We start from the raw sequence: 18,376 nt of genomic DNA, 5'->3' as shown, positions 1-18,376 counted from the left end.
ACATGATATTGCATTTTCATAAAAGAATAATGTATTATTTTATGGTAAAAATGTTGTGGTTGCTTTTTTGAAAACTCAATATCATTTAACGAAATAATAGATTGCATACAAAAGTTACGCCAAAGAGACAACGTTGCATCTGTATTAAAACTTTCAGACTTGTCGAAATTGTATCTAAACATACTAACTCGGTATGGTGTGAAGTTAATGGACCAACGTGTACATTCCACAAGACTGAGTTAGAGAATTTTGTCTCGTTTTGGAGGTAGAATAAAGGCAAATTGTCTAGCATTCCATTTTAATGGTGACGTTGGTTTTGTACTTAAGAAAGAACAAGAAGTTATTGACTATGCTGACAAGGCAATGGTGCTTTCAAAGGCAGCAAGCAAGTGCGAAGAAACATACTTACACACCAAATTTTAGCATTTTAGTGTTACTTTTGATGTTGATTGTCAAAACATTGCTATTCCGCAAACACGGACAACTTATGTTGATACGATTTTACGTCGAAGCAACATTAAAACTAGGTAATTTGTAGAGGTTGACATGCAACTAGTTATTTCCATTTCTCAGTTGATGTTATTTAACAGCAACATTTGCAAAACAAAATGAGAAAAGCACATATCGAGGGTGGGGAGGGGTGAAAGCAAAAGGATCTATCTTCTGCTTTATTTAATGTCACTAAGAACGTTTTCGCACCTCTCGATATGGTAGTGCGGAAACAAAAACTATGTATCCCTAAACTTCCAAGGGACACATAGAGTGATACTTTCGACATTCCAATCCCATATCAAGAGGCAGCTATAGCATTTACCACAAAAGCTCAACAACTTTAGGCAGGGGAAGGCTGGGAAAAAACAAATGAAAAATGACTCTGAAAGTATAGTTGCAAGAAATCCGGAGATATCCGTTGGGGGGAAGGCTTTCACCTTTGCTTTCAGAATGACAAAAATATAACTACAGCCAAATGGAAAACAAAGATACATATTGGAGTTACCAAATAAACCTCACTTTCTAGGTAGAAAACCTAAACGTGTCCCTTTAAAAGATTGAAATATTTTATTAAGGTACAAATAAATTCTCTACTTCAAAAACAAGCGATAGAAATGATAAAGCCGATCGAAATTCACTCAGGTTTTATCAGCACGTTGTTTAGTATCCAAAAAGAACGGGGAACCGAGACCAGTGATACACATGAAACCTCTCAATGTGTATCTGCGAAAATAGCATTTCAAAATGGACACTTTCACAAAAGTCCTAAACATGGCTGAAATAAGAGACTGGGCATAAATAATAGAATAAAACCTCACTTCCATATAAACATTTTCATAATCTATCGTCAGTATGTTCGGTTTCAGTATTAATACATAGTGTACCAATTTCGAGCTCTTTGTTACGGCATAACGAGCGCACCCAGGGTCTATGTAAAAATAACATTAGGTGTAATAGCCAGACTACGAAAAAGGAATATTCGTCTAGTAAGTTATTTTGACGACTGCTGGCCGCAAACAGAACAGAAAGAGGTCTGCTGCTAAACAGGTCCGATATTCTAAGTCTGCCTTTATCAAGTAGGTTTTATTGTAAACTTAGCAAAGTCACAGTTAGTTCCAGTCCAGACAGTAACTCACATAGGAGGCCTGTTAAATCTGCTAGAGGGCGAAGTATACCATACAGCAGGGAAGTTGGACAATCTGATTAGCAATGTAACATTTTAGCGGGTAAAACATTGTGATACATTTCATGGTTTTCCTTGCAATAATATTTCTTGTCTGGAACTAATTTCAAATGGAAGGCTGTTAAAATCCCTACTACTCAACAGTTTATCTCACATCTGAACTAGTGGTGTAAAGATCACAATACTGGTATTCGCAGAAAGATAGCACACATTTCCATTTACTGGGACCACCGATGCAAGTGACCAAACGAACAGCCTAATGCCTCAGTCGAGGAATATTCAGAGACTTATGCACAGCAATTATCTAGAAATGATGGCAGTAACAATTATATATGTAATAATTTCATCCCCATCTGAGAGGCGTTTCAGAACAAAAAACCCTCTGTTTTGTCGTTGGACACTACATCTTCAAGCTTTTTCGTTTTGATGCACTTTCAATTGCGTTGCTCAACATGATTGTTTTTGCTTTTCAACCACTCTAATTGATACCACAATTTCCCAGCAATTTTTAAAACAATTCAAGGCACAGTGATGCTTATTGCTCTACAATGGCCGAGACAACATTGGTATTCTCAGAAGCGCAATCTGTTGATACCATGCTAATTGAAACCTTCATTCCACCAAATGCTTTTGACTCCAAACAAAGGGAGAATATTCCATCACCATTCAGGAACATTAAAGTTGACTACAAGGCCGTTAAAGACCGAGGTTTCTCTTCTCTGAAGACACAAGATATTTAATTGCAAAATCCTAAAGAAATAACACATGATAAACTTATTAAAGCAAGTTCAAGCGATTCTATACTTCGTGTCATTCAAACGAAATTGTTACATAGCTTGCCTCTGTAGCACACTGTGCTGTTTTATGATTTATTACCACAGATGTACGGAAAAGGTTTAAAGTGCAGAACTATAAATGGTTACAGATCCATGCTACCATCAGTGTTATCCCCTGTCACGAACATTCATATTGGTCAGAATCCTTCTATAATTTGTTTTCGAGCTGTTAATAATGGAAGACATCCCATTTAATGACTTGTTCCTGATATGGGTATTCTCCTTATTTTAGGATGACTGAAGAAAGCTCCACTTGTACTGTTTAAAAATGTGACCTGGAAACCCTGTTTCCTACTGGCCATCACTGCTTTGAGGCTGTGAAGTGATTTGCGGTCATTGAAACTTGTGGAGGGTTCTGTGTAGTTACAGATAGGACACACATTTATCGTAGAAATATCCACGTATATTTAAATTCTTAACTGCGGACCCCGAGAAGGATATCTGTCAGGTAAGAACTACTAATTCATAAAACTGAAGTTTGTATTTATAAAACAAGTTAATCATTTTTTTTATATACTTTGTAATTTCATTCCGTTTGCAATGATGTTTTATGCTTCTTTGATTTGATAGGGATGCCACGAATTTGTATTGCATCTATTATTTCGTGTCATTTATTCCATGTAACTCACGGTTAGTTTTGATGGAAATTATTCAAAGTACAGCATTACTACTAAATAGATTCACTTGACGTACGCGTGTTGAACTTGTATGAAATATCTATTTTAGCGTAATTCCCAATCTTGACAATCTTCCTGTTTCATTATTTGATCTGAACATTACACATCTCGATTTACTATTGACCATTGTTATGTTATGATTTTTTGGTTATATATTGAGCTCAAATTTCAGGGAAAATAACTTTCACAATAATACAAACCTCTTTGTACAAAGTTGTCTCCTTTAGAAAATACTGCAGCATTTCAAGTGTCATAATCCAGTCATGCATGGACGTATCTAGTTGGTTTAATAAAGGTTTGCGGTTTCAGCTATTAGATATACAGTTACAATCTTTTTTCATTCATAAATAAGTTCATATATCCATTATTTAGTAAGTAGTTAAAGTTAACTTTATCAACCAATATTTATGTTTGTTATAAAAAACAACATGTTATACAAAATGACATATCCCTCGACCCGTTCATCTGGCTTCTCGTTATACAAAATGACATATGAGTCGACCCGTTCATCTGGCTTCTCCATATACAAAATGACATATGAGTCGACCCGTTCATCTGGCTTCTCCATATATAAAATGACATATGGGCCGACTCCTTCATCTGGCTTCTCCATATATAAAATGACATATGAGTCGACCCGTTCATCTGGCTTCTCCATATATAAAATGACATATGAGTCGACCCGTTCATCTGGCTTCTCTATATACAAAATGACATAATTGGTCGACCCGTTCATCTGGATTCTCCATATGCAAAATGACTATGAGTCGACCCGTTCATCTCGCTTCTCTATATACAAAATGACATATGGGTCGACCCGTTCATATGGCTTTTCGATGTACAAAATGACATGTTGTTGACTTGTTTATCTGGCTTCTCAATATACAAAATAGCATATGGGTCGACCTGTTCATCTGGGTTCTCTATATACAAAATGACATATGGGTCGACCTGTTCATCTGCTTTCTCCATATGCAAAATGACATATGGATCGACCTGTTCATCTTGCTCCTCGATATGCAAAATGACATATTGGTCGACCCGTTCGTCTGGCTCCTCCATATGCAAAATGACATATGGGTCGACCCGTTCACCTGGCTTCTCCATATGCAAAATGACATATGGGTCGACCCATTCACCTGGCTTCTCCATATGCAAAATGACATATGGGTCGACCCGTTCACCTGGCTTCTCCATATACAAAATGACATATGGGTCGACCCGTTCATCTGGCTTCTCCATATACAAAATGACATATTGGTCGACACGTTCATCTGGCTTCTCTTTATACAAAATGACATATTGGTCGACCCGTTCATCTGGCTTCTCTATATGCAAAACGACATATTGGTCGATCCGTGTATCTGGCTTCTCCACATACAAAATGGCATATGGGTGGGCCCGTTCATCTGGCTTCTCCACATACAAAATGACATATGGGTCGACCCTTTCATCTGGCTTCTCCATTTACAAAATGACATATTGGTCGACCCGTTCATCTGTCTTCTCCATATACAAAATGACATATTGGTCGACCCGTTCGTCTGACTTCTCTTTGTACAAAATGACATATTGGTCGACCCGTACGTCTGGCTTAACTATATACAAAATGGCATATTGGTCGACCCGTTCGTCTGGCCTCTCTATATACAAAATGACATATGGGTCGACCCGTTCGTATGGTTTATCCATATACAAAATGACATATGGGTGGACCCGTTCATCTGGCTTTTCCATATACAAAATGATATATTGGTCGACCCGTTCATCTGGCTTCTCCATATACAAAATGGCATATTGGTGGACCCGTTCATCTGGCTTTTCTATATACAAAATGACATATGGGTCGACCCGTTCGTATGGTTTCTATATATACAAAATGACATATTGGTGGACCCGTTCATCTGGCTTTTCCATATACAAAATGACATATGGGTCGACCCGTTCATCTGGCTTCTCTATATGCAAAATGGCATATGGGTGGACCCGTTCATCTGGCATCTCGATATACAAAATGACATATGGGTCGACCCGTTCACCTGGCTTCTCTATATAAAAATGGTCGACCCGTTCATCTGGATTTTCTATATACAAAATGACATATATATGGGTCGACCCAGTCATCTGGCTTCTCCATATACAAAATGACATATTGGTCGACCCGTTCATCTGGCTTCTCTATATACAAAATGACATATATATGGGTCGACCCAGTCATCTGGCTTCTCTATATAAAAATGACATATTGGTCGACCCGTTCATCTGGTTACTCTATATACAAAATGACAAATATATGGGTCGACCCAGTCATCTGGATTCTCTATATAAAAAATGACATATTGGTCGACCCGTTCATCTGGCTTCTCTATATACAAAATGACAAATATATGGGTCGACCCAGTCATCTGGATTCTCTATATAAAAAATGACATATTGGTCGACCCGTTCATCTGGCTTATCTTTATACAAAATGACATATATATGGGTGGACCCGTTCATCTGGATTCTCTATATAAAAAATGACATATATATGGGTGGACCCGTTCATCTGGCTTTTCCATATACAAAATGACATATATATGGGTCGACCCGTTCATCTGGCTTCTATATATACAAATTGATATTTTGGCTGATCCATTCATCCGGCTGTTCTATGTACAAATGGACATGTCAGCCAATCCGTTTATCCATCATCTTTATACACAACAGGGACAAGCAAAACAAATTCATGATTATATCTTTTTATTTTATTTTATAATACACCACAATACAAAACCTCTGTTGTTCAATCGCACTGTAAATATTTTTGTATTAACATTTGTGACGTCACAGCGAACATGAGACCTGTCTAGGAACGACGTTTACATTATTGCAAGGTTGAGTTGCCCATAAGCATCCAAGGTACTTTTACAAGTTTTATGAAAGTGTTGTTACACATTGTTATAACTTTCTTTTGCATTCAAAGTCTTGTTTGAAGTTTGTGTTTTGTTGTTCACGTGAATACATCAAATGACGCGTATGACGTCACATATGATACACTACCAAATATGTTTTAGAGAACTCGAGTTTACATAATATAATTACATATTCAATGTAAATGTTAATGTATAGTTTTTAATTTTTTTAAAATCACGAAAGGAAATAATAACCAAGTTTTAATTAAAAACAATTTAATTCAATTCAATTCATAATGTGATTAAAACGTTTAAATCAGTTTAAAAATACAGACTCATGACAAACAATAATAATATTGGCAAATAGTTTAACATGCTAAAGCACAAAAATAACTTTAAAACACAAACAAGAACCGCAAACACATAATGTATATTTACTCTGACAATACTATGATCAATATCTACATGTTTTATATTTCTATCTATAATAGCACATATGTCTGGGAATTATCAACAAAGTTGATACCTAAAAGCACGTAAGGCTGGAGTTATGAAAATATTTTATTCTAAATAGCACATTAGCCTTGGGGTTACGGATATTTAATTCTGGATAACACATTAGCCTTGGGGTTACGGATATTTAATTCTGGATAACACATTAGCCTTGGGGTTACGGATATTTAATTCTGGATAACACATTAGCCTTGGGGTTACGGATATTTAATTCTGGATAACACATTAACCTTGGGGTTACGGATATTTAATTCTGGATAACACATTAGTAGGGGGTAACGGGTTGTTTGTCCTTAATATTTAATATAGGCTTCGTTTTTATAGGACAATATCGGTCCCCAATTTCTCGATTTCTGTCCTATATATCTTTAAACAAGACCAAGCTAAGCTCACTATCTTTTCTTTGATATTTTTCATTTTAAGAAGTTTAATGATTTTTAAATGATTTTTTTTAAAAGTTAATCATGATAGTATAAATATTTATATTAAAAACTACAGAAACAATCTCAGTAGCTGAAAGTTAAAACATGAACGTAAAGTTTTAGCAAGTACTTCCGATCTAAGGAATATGATACTTAAACCTGCTAGCTTCAGATTCGTCGAGAACATGGGGAATACTGATTATACTTAACAGCACATAAGGCTGGGTGTCAAACATAGTATCATTTATCAGCATTACGTCTGGTGCTTACGGATATATGTTTTTCTTTCAAGTAGCACATAAGTCTGAGGTTACGAATATTATTTAACAGTATAACGTTTTAATATATTGGTACAAAGGGCACTAACATTTAGTAGCACAGTGATTGCGGACACACTGATTGCGGAGGCAAAATATTATTAACAAACATCAGTACATACAAGCCAGGCGACTATAGTACAACTCGAGGGGCGAAAGCCAAATGGTAACAATATAAAACAAGAGGAGGAAGATCTAGCCCTTTCGCGCTAACAACTAGAACTGTATGCAGATAAAGCCCTTTCGCGCTAACCACTAGAACTGTATGCAGATATAGCCCTTTCCCGCTTACCACTATAACTGTATGCATACCTACCCGACTACTACGTATGTTCACTTTTAGACATGGGTTATGAGTCTTTTGTCTTGCTTTTACACCAGGCTAAACAAACAATAAATTTTGTTGTCTCGTAATAACGTTTCTAGCTAATAACATGTCATAGAATGTGTTATATACTGAATTGCTGTTATCATTATATTGCTCAATAGAGTCTGTTTTTTAGGATATTCTGTCAATAAGGAAACATGATTTAACAAAAAATAAACAATATAAGCTATGGTGGGAATCCTAAACCTGTTATTGTCGAATATTTGACACACAAACGTAATACCACGTGTATGACCTAAACGTCTTCATCCTGCGATGACAATAAATCGTGACATCACACGTGACATCACATGTAATTTATCACGACATTGAACATTTCAGCCTGCGATGATATTGAAACATAAGCCCAAACCTACTGTATCCCGACAGTACACTGAATTAGCGAGTATATGGAAATGTATCTTTCATCGATAAAGTGTTGAGATATGTTTTAAAAGTCGATCAATACCATGCCAATGAATGCTTTTGGAACAGTTGAAAATTCTCAACCTACTTGCATGCGCAGTTTACGACATAAATTATGTGGAATATATTTACAAGAACTGTGTTTTGGAAATTCAACAATTCGTTTAAAAGTGTAGTAATTCTTTGTGCAATTCGACAGTTACCAATCCTTGATGTGTTTTTTTTAAATCAGCAAAGGTAATCATGTCTAGTGACCCCGTTTTTACGACATCCAACAACAGTGATGTTGAACTATTGTTTTAAATCTGAACATAGTATTCACTACCGGGTTTACAGCTCGGGCCCACCTCTGTCCCCTAAACATGTCCAAGTGAACTGTCTTGTGTTAAGAATGTATAATGCACCATTTCTGATTACTCAACCCCATAAACCCTTTACCACATTTAAAACTATACATGTTTGAGGATGGAAGTACGTTGCATCCCCTCTAACACCAAATTCTGGACCCGCCCCTGAGCTAATTTAAACTATCATAATTTTCCCTCACTCATACACTACAATCTTAACTATACGCTATAGCTGCCAAAAATAATAAAAAATGCCTAAAATATACAATTGCATGCACATCATTCAGAAAATACGTTTGCTCCTGTTGGTAAATTTGCCATTAGCTTAGAGAACCAAATATACCATGAAAACGTCCAGCAATGGGTTTCATTTTTTTAAAGCCAATGCAAAAAAACTTGTGGCGTTAGAAACGTGTAATCAACAATCTACAACATAAATATCAACCAATATTCAACATGTACATTTCATACAAAACTATACAGTCCAAACAGTCACAGCAAAGGAAGGAATTACGTTCGTTAAAGAAAGGTGTTCGATGTACAATATTGTATGTTGGCGCTTGGTGAACTCATATTAATTCGGTATTCATTGTAAGGGTTTAGTGTGTAAATAAAGTTAATGTAAATATAATACCGATAAAAATATTACAAACAAGCTGCTTTGATCTTGACAGATCGAAAAATCAGTCATTTCACTTCAAATTTGAGTTGAAATAAAGAATAGAAATATAAACTGCAATAACCTTATAATATGTAATGATTCGTGATTCATTTAATTCAGATTATAAACATCAATATTTATATATCCTCTCACAAGTTACCACGATCATATGGAGTCCTGCATAACAAATTAAGAATGATTGTTTAATAAAATGGCAAGTCAAGATAATGTTTATCAGTATAAATACCCTTTCAGTAGTAACCAACATTATATGGAGTCTCATTGCATCACAAAATAAGAACGATTTCTTGATAAAATGGCCATCTTATTGTACACCGAAAACCTTAATTCAAATGGGTGTAAACTACCCGCAGATCCGAGTGTCAATAGCACCGTGTTAACAACACATCAGGGTTTCTATAGGTGGATCATTTTCAATCCTAAAAACAACAGTCAGGGGTCTGCTTGAGCATGAATTCCTGCCCTATGAAATTGTTCCAAAGTTATTGATATTAATTTCAATGTTGTTTTTACTGTTTTTATGCACATTTCCGAGCAAAAAACAGTCTTTGGAAGTGTAGGATATTTAAAGCTCTGATTCCTGATTTTAGGATTATTTCTGAACTTTAGAACCCCTGAATACATAATCTGTTGTGCAGTCAACAAACACACATTTATAAGTATTACTTAAATATTATTTAACCATTATCTTGATCGTATAACTTGTAATGTAATAATTGGATGACACACATCACAATGACGATATCAATAAAAACAACTATTCCACAATAATAAATTTGTAACAACATTAATTTATGATGTATACATTAAATGTCATGGTAAATCTAAATACCTTATTAACATACGACATTTTTAAAGTTTATAAAGTATAAATAGTTTCAATACTATTATATAATGAGATTCGGGAAGAGTCAAGTACACGTTACAAAAGCAGAAAACAGCAAAAGCCTTATCACAATTTCTAAACACAAAGATAGAAAATGAGTAATAAAAAGTCATCAATCGGAATATCTCTGCCTTTTCCATCGAATACAACCTCAGATATCTTCCGGCTATATTCGAGGTAACTCGTAAAATTAACAATAATTATATTAATTAATTGTTTTAAACGTGTAATTCGCATAAAGTTCTAAGTTCAAATTGATTGCCAGTGAAATGTATCATGGCATAAAAAATCAGATTCCTTAGAGTTAAGTCCTTATGTTGAACTTCTTAACTGAAATTACTACGCGATATTCTGGCCGTGTAGTTAAATGTTAATAGTTTTGACATTGTAAACTGTGAACATTTCAAACATTGTAATCGTTCCATATACATCCGAGGTTGTTTTCGATGGAAATTGGCCGATGAATTCCAATTGAAAAAGTCATGAGATTCAGTACTCTCTTATAACATCACACCCTTGTTATATGATACATGCATTTCATATATAAAAGCATAAATAAAACCAAAAACAAATTCATACAAAAAGCAACGGCCCCAATTTGATGTAAGTGCGACAGAATAATCATATATTTTCATAGAAATATACCATGTGTTGAAGCTTTTGTGAGACACTGTGAGAGGGTCGTATTTGTTGTTGGTAGAACGTGTGGCCTAATTTGCTTGCGTGTCTGGTATACGAATATCTTTTTCAAGTAGTCTGTCTAACTTTGCATTGATATTCTCATTGTTAAATTATTTTGTTTTTGTACTTGCATTAACCATTAGTTAAAGTGAAGATGTTGATCACATGCATTGTTTATATCGTGTTCTTTAGTATTTTCTCACAATTCTGTAGCCGTCATTGGTCGGGTCATTTAGGCTAACACAGTATATAGAAGCAGTTTCCATTGGCCGCCTTTAATGACTTGTTTTCAATCCGATTGAAATAAAGCCAGTGACCTTGACTTACAAATTGATAAGGGTGTCCGCCTTGGAACGGTCAGGTTCATTCAGACGATGTATTTGTTAATTCACATGCCTAAGACATAACATTGTCCTATCAAGCTATCTCAAAAACCGGATGTTCCTCTTCGTCTTAACCAACAAATGTCTTCGTCTGAAGAAGACTGGGGGTTTAATCCTGAAACTATGGCGATGCTTAAACCACCATAAAGCTTTTGATCGGGATTTTTTGTATACTATTAGTTCTGACCGGGAATTTTTGTATTTGGACAACAGACTAATGTCCCTTTGTTGTTGCCGCTATGTTTCCAGGGCAATGTATTTGTGTTTGTTGTTTGTTGTTGTGCATCGAAATTGTTTTGCCTCGTGGTATGTTATGATGTTGTGTACACTAGTTATAAATAATGTGATCTTCTGACACAAGGCATATTTCAGGACCCTCACTCTTACCCTAAAGACCCCAATTTCTCAAAGCATCTTAAATATGGTACAGGATTATGCTCATCGCCCTATTTTGGTTTAGGCATACTTTGTGTAAAATTTATATTCTTACCATGATCATGATTTAGAAATTTGGCCTAAAGAAATTAGCTTCCTGTTACTATAAGACCTCTCGAGAAATTGAGGCCAGGCGGTTCAATTCCAATTTTAGGTGTTACTTAATTGTATTTCCCTTCAACTATATCAAACGTGACCTTGCCAAGGGTTTAAAACATTTGCATGATGAAGGCAATAAGATATATTAAAAATCTGTTAAAATCCTTAATGAGAATTGCAAAAGCTAAATGCATTTACAAATTACACGCATTGCCTAACAAAACATAAAAAACAATAATAAATATAAAATCTGAGCAGATCAAAAAAAATTAAAACAAAAACACAAAACACTGTAAAAGACTTAACACTCGGTAGAGATTAGCCCTAACAATTGTACACATTGATAATAATGTTGAATGAGATTATCCTGACATAAAATATTTTACGATTCCTACAATGTCTAAACAATATCTAAAACACTCCGTTGAACATGCAAAACTAACTATACCCTTCTGTCAATGTACTGTAACGCCTACCAAACAAATCCCGCTTTACCAGCTTGGTAAAAGTGTACCCCACAATGAGACTGTAGTCTCGGCAAGCAAATTCAATTTCTTAAACACACACAAGTAAAGTTACTAGAGACATACATGCTTTTGGAAACAGCATCCACACTTAAGAGATCTCAAGAAATTTAAGGTAGTGTACCACTTTTTCCCTGTCACTTTGTTAGCTATGGTCATCGGAAATGGTCTCCTATCGACAAATTCACAACCATTATTTTGAACTTGAGAGTGGGTAATACTTTTGAATTTGAGCTGGCATTATTATTGGAAGACGCTGGTCTAAGATCTAAAATATTTAACAACAAACCCGAAATTTATAAATATTTCAAACCGATTTTCAAGGTTATAATATAACGTTTGTAAATTAAGGGAGTGAATTGTTTGACTACAGCAAGAAATAACAAAATGCCGCAGTGGCTTCTTCTACATATACGTAGACAAGGTGGTCTAAACAGTTCACAAAATGCATCAGGCATCTATTTAAGACCCTATATCGCGCGAACGATATCTTTGAAGTGCATTGTTATGCCTCCAGTACCTTACTTAGTGTAATACTATATTTAGCGTGTTTAAGACCCTTTATCGTATGAGCGATACCATTGAAACCCTCTTTCCCAAAATCATTGTTATGCCTCCAGTATATTTCCTAGTGTTATTCTATCGTAGCCATAGTTAAATTTTCTGATCTCCCATTGGCTGAAGTTCTTCTCCGCCGTTCTCATTAAATGCAGGTCGTCTTGCTCCTCGCCCAAAGGCAATCGACTGGGCAATCTCATCGAAGGTCTTGTTTTTCGTCTCCGGTACAAAGATAACGATGAAAATAATGGCCGCCACAAGAATAACGATGAAGATCAAGTAAGTGTAGGATTCGATCGCTTTCTGTAAGCAAAGAAATACAACAGTTTGATAAAAAAAGTAAAACATATTGAACACAATATAGTTTCATATTTTTTATATGCATTATCAATTCATTTTTATAATATGACACTTTAACCTTTGTGCTTTATTTATATGTTTAAATTGTGCATGTCGCCATGATAATTGCTTGAAAATGTTAAAAACATTGATATGCCGGTGTTGCAAATAAACTTTGTACTTATATAATAATGCGTGGTTTTAGTGATGGTTAGATGACATGACGTTAAATCTTAATGATTAAGAATGGGCGGAGTGAGCATAGCGGACGAGAGCATATAGCGGATAGACCATCTTTAGCTTAAACCAACTAATACTTATTCGAATTTTAACGTTTTTAAATGTTATTCTACGAATTAAACCACTGGTTTGTATTGTTTTGTACAATAACGCATTCGTCTTATTTCCATAAACAACCACACAATACTGACCTGTATAAACCGGAAGGACAACATGAGGATAAAGTTACAAATCCAGTTGAAAGCCAGGGACAGACTCATGGCAGCCGCACGAGGCTCTTGGCGGAAAATTTCACCACAAACAATGAACGGGATTGGTCCTACAATGTAATTAAGAATATATAAGAAAGGAAATTCCTGAAGAGCTCTAAGCGGAAAATTTCACCACACAATATGACTGATACTTTCTTTTGAACAAGGAGAATTAACCATGGAAAATTAATCAGACAATCAGAATCTACATGTGCCGTGCCACACAAGTGCGGTTGGATTGAGAACTTCATTCTTTGAAATAAATATTTAAGATCAAATGAATAATATAATGGCAAGTCCTTACAATTTTCTTCAACATGCTTTTTTTAAATGAGTAAGAAGAATGCGCGAGTATAGATAACCAACTCACCAAGGCCGACTGCAAAGCCAATGATGTACGTCATCATTACCACGATACAGACGATGCCGAGGATCTTTTTCGAGTCCTGAATACAAAAATAACAATTAACTAGTTGTTTTGATTTCCTCTTATATTCAATGTAAAGCAGGCGCGAGCCCAGTAATAAAAACTATAGACCCAGTTTGAAGGCCTAAGGCAATACCCATTCTATTAACGATAATGGCCAGACGTCAAATAAAAGCCACAGAAAAATCCTGGGTATAACTCGGGACACTGTACAAAAGTGCTTGCTGGGAAACATTAGAGTTTTTTTATCTTTCAGAAACTTAAGTACATGTACTGATGCCTGACCCATCAGAATGAAAGAACATGAAATGATCATGGCATTGTGAACGCCATGCCACTCGTTCGTTAAACATAGCGTTTTGTGCTCACTCGAGTGAAAGATATTACGATTTTACACTAAAACAAACAATTATCCTCAATATATTCGCCGACCTTCAACACTAGCTCCGTCATAAACACATTTAAACATTTCATATGACATCCAGCAACCAGTCGTATATAAACTGGTTTACTCTTTGGTTTTGTTTAAGGTAGCCAAAATAGTTTTTGATAGGTCAATTTCTATACAAAAAAAATACCAATCAAAACATTTAAATCAGAAAACTCACTTAAAGATAACACGTGGACAACTTGTCCAAGTCTTGTACAGTTTGCTACTAATGTTTGTGTTGCGCTGAAATATAAAAAAGCACTTACATCGTAGTCACCGGACTGTAAGAGCGTAAGGCAGATGGTCAACACGAGGAAAGATATAACCATGCCGCACATCGGGAAGATCAAGAGTGGACGTCGACCAAGCTTCTCCATCAGAGGAACCTACCAGAAGAAAATAAAAACATAAAATAATGGAATGAACTCTATACTGCAAACAACTGCAAACCGGTAAGACATTGAGAGACAGGTGGCGTTTCCCACTAAGAGGACCCGCCATGTTAAGGTAAATACTTAAATATACTAACGACCTAGTTTTTGACCCAATGTGACCCACTTTTAGAGTCAACCAAGATAACATCAAGGGGAACTTTCTGACCACAGTTTGAACAAAGTCTGAGCAATCAATACCAATATAAGGTTCCAGGCATGATTTTTAAAAGATTTGACATAGTGACCTAGTTTTTGACCTCATGTGATACAGTTTCAAACCAGTCATTGATGTTATCAAGGAAAACATTTTGATTAAACTTCATAAATATTTGATCGAAATATTGCGTCTAGACTTCCTAAGATGTTTTCTATATTTAAACCTAGTGACATAGTTTTTGACCCCATGTGACCCACATTTACAAGAGGTCAAGATTTTATGAAGGGGGGGGGGGGGGGCATTCTGAACAAGTTTGAACATAATCTGACCAACCTTCGATTCGACCGTGGATAAATATACAACTTATACTGATAATTGTTGCAATAAATTAAAAACTTTATATACACTAATACAGATATTTATTACATTACACTAGAAAAATACATATTAGCATACACCGCTACTTGTTGCAATGGTTTGAAAACTACAAATACAACTTACACAGACAATTGTTGCAAGGACGTTAACAGCCCCCTGCCCGACGATAACGTAGGGAATCGTATTTTCTGGAATGGTGGCCTGTTTGAAGATGAATGTCGAGTAGGACATTGCCTGAAATAAATAAATCAAGATCCTGTAGGTAAACACGTCAAAACAGTGTGCCATAATTATACTTCTTGATTACGTTTTAATGACAGTGTGTGTGTTGTGAAAAATATAAATAAACTAAACAGAAATGGTAAATATTGCTGCAATAATCCGAGCTAAGACTTTGTAAGACAGCTAGATGATGGTTCGATGTAAAAGCTATTTGTATTTTAGACGTACTCGTATACATACATGTTACATGTACACATATATAAAAATGCTTCATTTTGAAGTTTACGTTTATAATTCAACTGTATTGATTACATTTCATTATTATCATAAAAAATACGTTCTACATCAATAATGTGTAAAACGCCAAAAGGTTCAACTTACAGCGTTGATTCCGGACCATTGTTGTGCAACCTGCAGCGTGCAAGCAATGATGATTGGCAGTTTTAGTTCGGGGGTAGTCAACAGTTTTTTAAGTGTGAACTGCTCCACAGAGGACGCTCTTCTCGCCTCCACGCGCATCTCTTCCATCTCCTCCTCGACGTTGTCATAGCCACGCAGCTTGACTAGAGCTGGAATGCGAGGTGTTTATCCGGTTTGAAATGGGAGTTATTCCCTACATTCTTTTTGAATACATCATTTGGTATTTAGATACGTGATTTGTACCATGGGTTACTATAATTTCCTTTTCAAAATATATGAACACCTTCAAAGCAATATCTTAAGCAGTACTCTATTCGAAATCCCTATGCGTTGGTATTTTTTCATCGCAAGGCATAATTTCGAGGGTTTTATGTAATAGACTTATAGTTGTCCCTTTTTACATTGATATTTCAAAACATGTTTACGAAACTTCATCCATACCTTTCTTAGCACCATCCTCGTCCGCTTTCTTGATGAGAAGATACCTCGGGCTCTCAGGGCACAGTGGGAACAGCACGAGGCAGGCTAGAGCAGGCAGGGCGTTGAAAGCGAACAGCCATGGCCAGACGCCCCATCCGCCTGAAAGGTTGGAGAACATTTGAACTCTATGGACAAGCCCAGCAGTCAATTATACAAGAATTAGGCTTGTTCAGTTAGGGCCAAACAGACATTGAACGAGGGAAAACAAAACGTACATGCACCACAGACCATACACGCATCAGAATAGCTACATTAAACAATGAGGGATTTACCGCCTTCGAGCGGTTTATGTTTACATATTGCCTGCATTAAATATTGAAGACATTCCAAGCGTTTTGAAAGTTAAAATTAACAAATAAGAGCTTAAACAAACTGTATCTTGAATCTTGAGTAAGAAGGTAATGAAAGGCACATATACAACATGTAACAGAACAGAACGGAACACAAGTTTATACCCACACATACCTCAATTAAGTAGACTTATGATAGTCCGTGATCATTTTTTACTGTTTAACACTTGCACGATTCACATATGGTAAGATTGTCATTGATTTTCACAGACGCTTAATACGTAGCGGTAAAAAATAATAACTTTATTTCTGTTTAATAAATGTATGCCTTAAATGGAAATTATAAATCTTTAAAACAAAAAGACAGTTTCATTGTTGAAGACTCACGATCGACGGATGTTAGGATTTTGGCTTCTATATCGGGACTGCCTGCCTTTGGGAGTTCAATTTGATCATTGTGTAGAAATCTTTACTTCGCTTTTAGAAAAGAGAATAATAAAGAGTTCCATTTTATCTTAATGCAACTAAACACGAAATTTGTTGTTGTTTTTTTGCGATATCATTAAATGCTTCGCAAGATATGATTAAATTCATGTTTACATATATAGCAGACATTTGTATGTCGACATCATTAAACAGCTATATTTACAGCCATTGACATTTAAATGTGTTATCATTTTTAGATATCTAAACCTCCGGGGCTTACATGAATATACGATGAAATTTACGTATACAAAATAGTATGTTATATATACAACATACAAACGATACTAATTTAATGAAATTCTAACGAAAATAAATACCGTATGAGTACTATCAAACATATTGTTTTGAAATATGCACTTATTTTGAAACAGATGAAACTATTCAACTCAACAACAGTTGAACATGTTTTTGCAGTTTGTACTACTTTTCGACTTAGATTTAACGTGCTTCAAAAGAGCTTACAGTGGGGGTTAAGAAAGACAACAGGGCTTCAGGAAGACACGGGTTCGAAGATTTGAGGAAAACGCTCAGCTTAGGTTGCCAAAACGTTTAAAGCAATCTTCGTCTATATTAATATATTATTATATATAAGTCTAGTATTTTAAAGAAGATTTAGGATGAAAACTACAACATAATGTAGGCGTATTGTAAGGTCCCAAAAGACACTGGACGAGAGACAAAAAACGTACAAACACCTTAAGCATGCATCAAAATAGCTTCATCAACAAATGATGGAATAACAGCCTTGGAACGGTCAGTTAAACACGTGTACACGGGAAAAGTGAACAACGAGCTCAACGGAGCACAGAAACACCAGTTCTCAGGAAGACGAGTTCACTGGAAGGCGAGTTAACTGGGACACGAGTTCACTTAAGCACTTGAACACAAGTTCACAAGAGGACGAGTTCACTTGAACACAAGTTCACTGGAAGATCTAGAACACGAGTTCACTGGAAGACGATTTATCAAGAGGACGAGTTCACTGGAAGACGATTTATCAAGAAGACGAGTTCACTGGAAGACGTGTTATCTAGAACACAAGTTCACTGGAAGACGTGTTATCTAGAACACGAGTTCACTGGAAGACGTGTTATCTAGAA

General features: G+C 35.7%; 1 protein-coding gene across 7 annotated transcripts in view; it reads right to left on the bottom strand.

The window, feature by feature from the left end:
• Positions 1-5,913: 5,913 nt before the first annotated feature.
• Positions 5,914-18,376, bottom strand: part of LOC128203718 (solute carrier family 2, facilitated glucose transporter member 1-like) — a 38,513-nt gene continuing 26,050 nt past the window's right edge. For all 7 annotated transcript variants that reach the window (XM_052905249.1, XM_052905248.1, XM_052905247.1 and 4 more), the window contains 7 exons: positions 16,462-16,599; positions 15,982-16,169; positions 15,502-15,612; positions 14,676-14,795; positions 13,923-13,998; positions 13,493-13,620; positions 5,914-13,025 (listed from right to left, as the gene is read on the bottom strand). In XM_052905249.1, the coding sequence (XP_052761209.1) occupies positions 12,819-13,025; positions 13,493-13,620; positions 13,923-13,998; positions 14,676-14,795; positions 15,502-15,612; positions 15,982-16,169; positions 16,462-16,599 (968 nt within the window). In that variant the 3' untranslated portion in view covers positions 5,914-12,818. The remainder of the gene's footprint in view (positions 13,026-13,492; positions 13,621-13,922; positions 13,999-14,675; positions 14,796-15,501; positions 15,613-15,981; positions 16,170-16,461; positions 16,600-18,376) is intronic.

This window comes from Mya arenaria, chromosome 9 (assembly GCF_026914265.1).
Source record: "Mya arenaria isolate MELC-2E11 chromosome 9, ASM2691426v1".
Taxonomy (NCBI): Eukaryota; Metazoa; Mollusca; class Bivalvia; order Myida; family Myidae; genus Mya; species Mya arenaria.
This window is presented reverse-complemented; position numbering and strand designations above follow the sequence as displayed.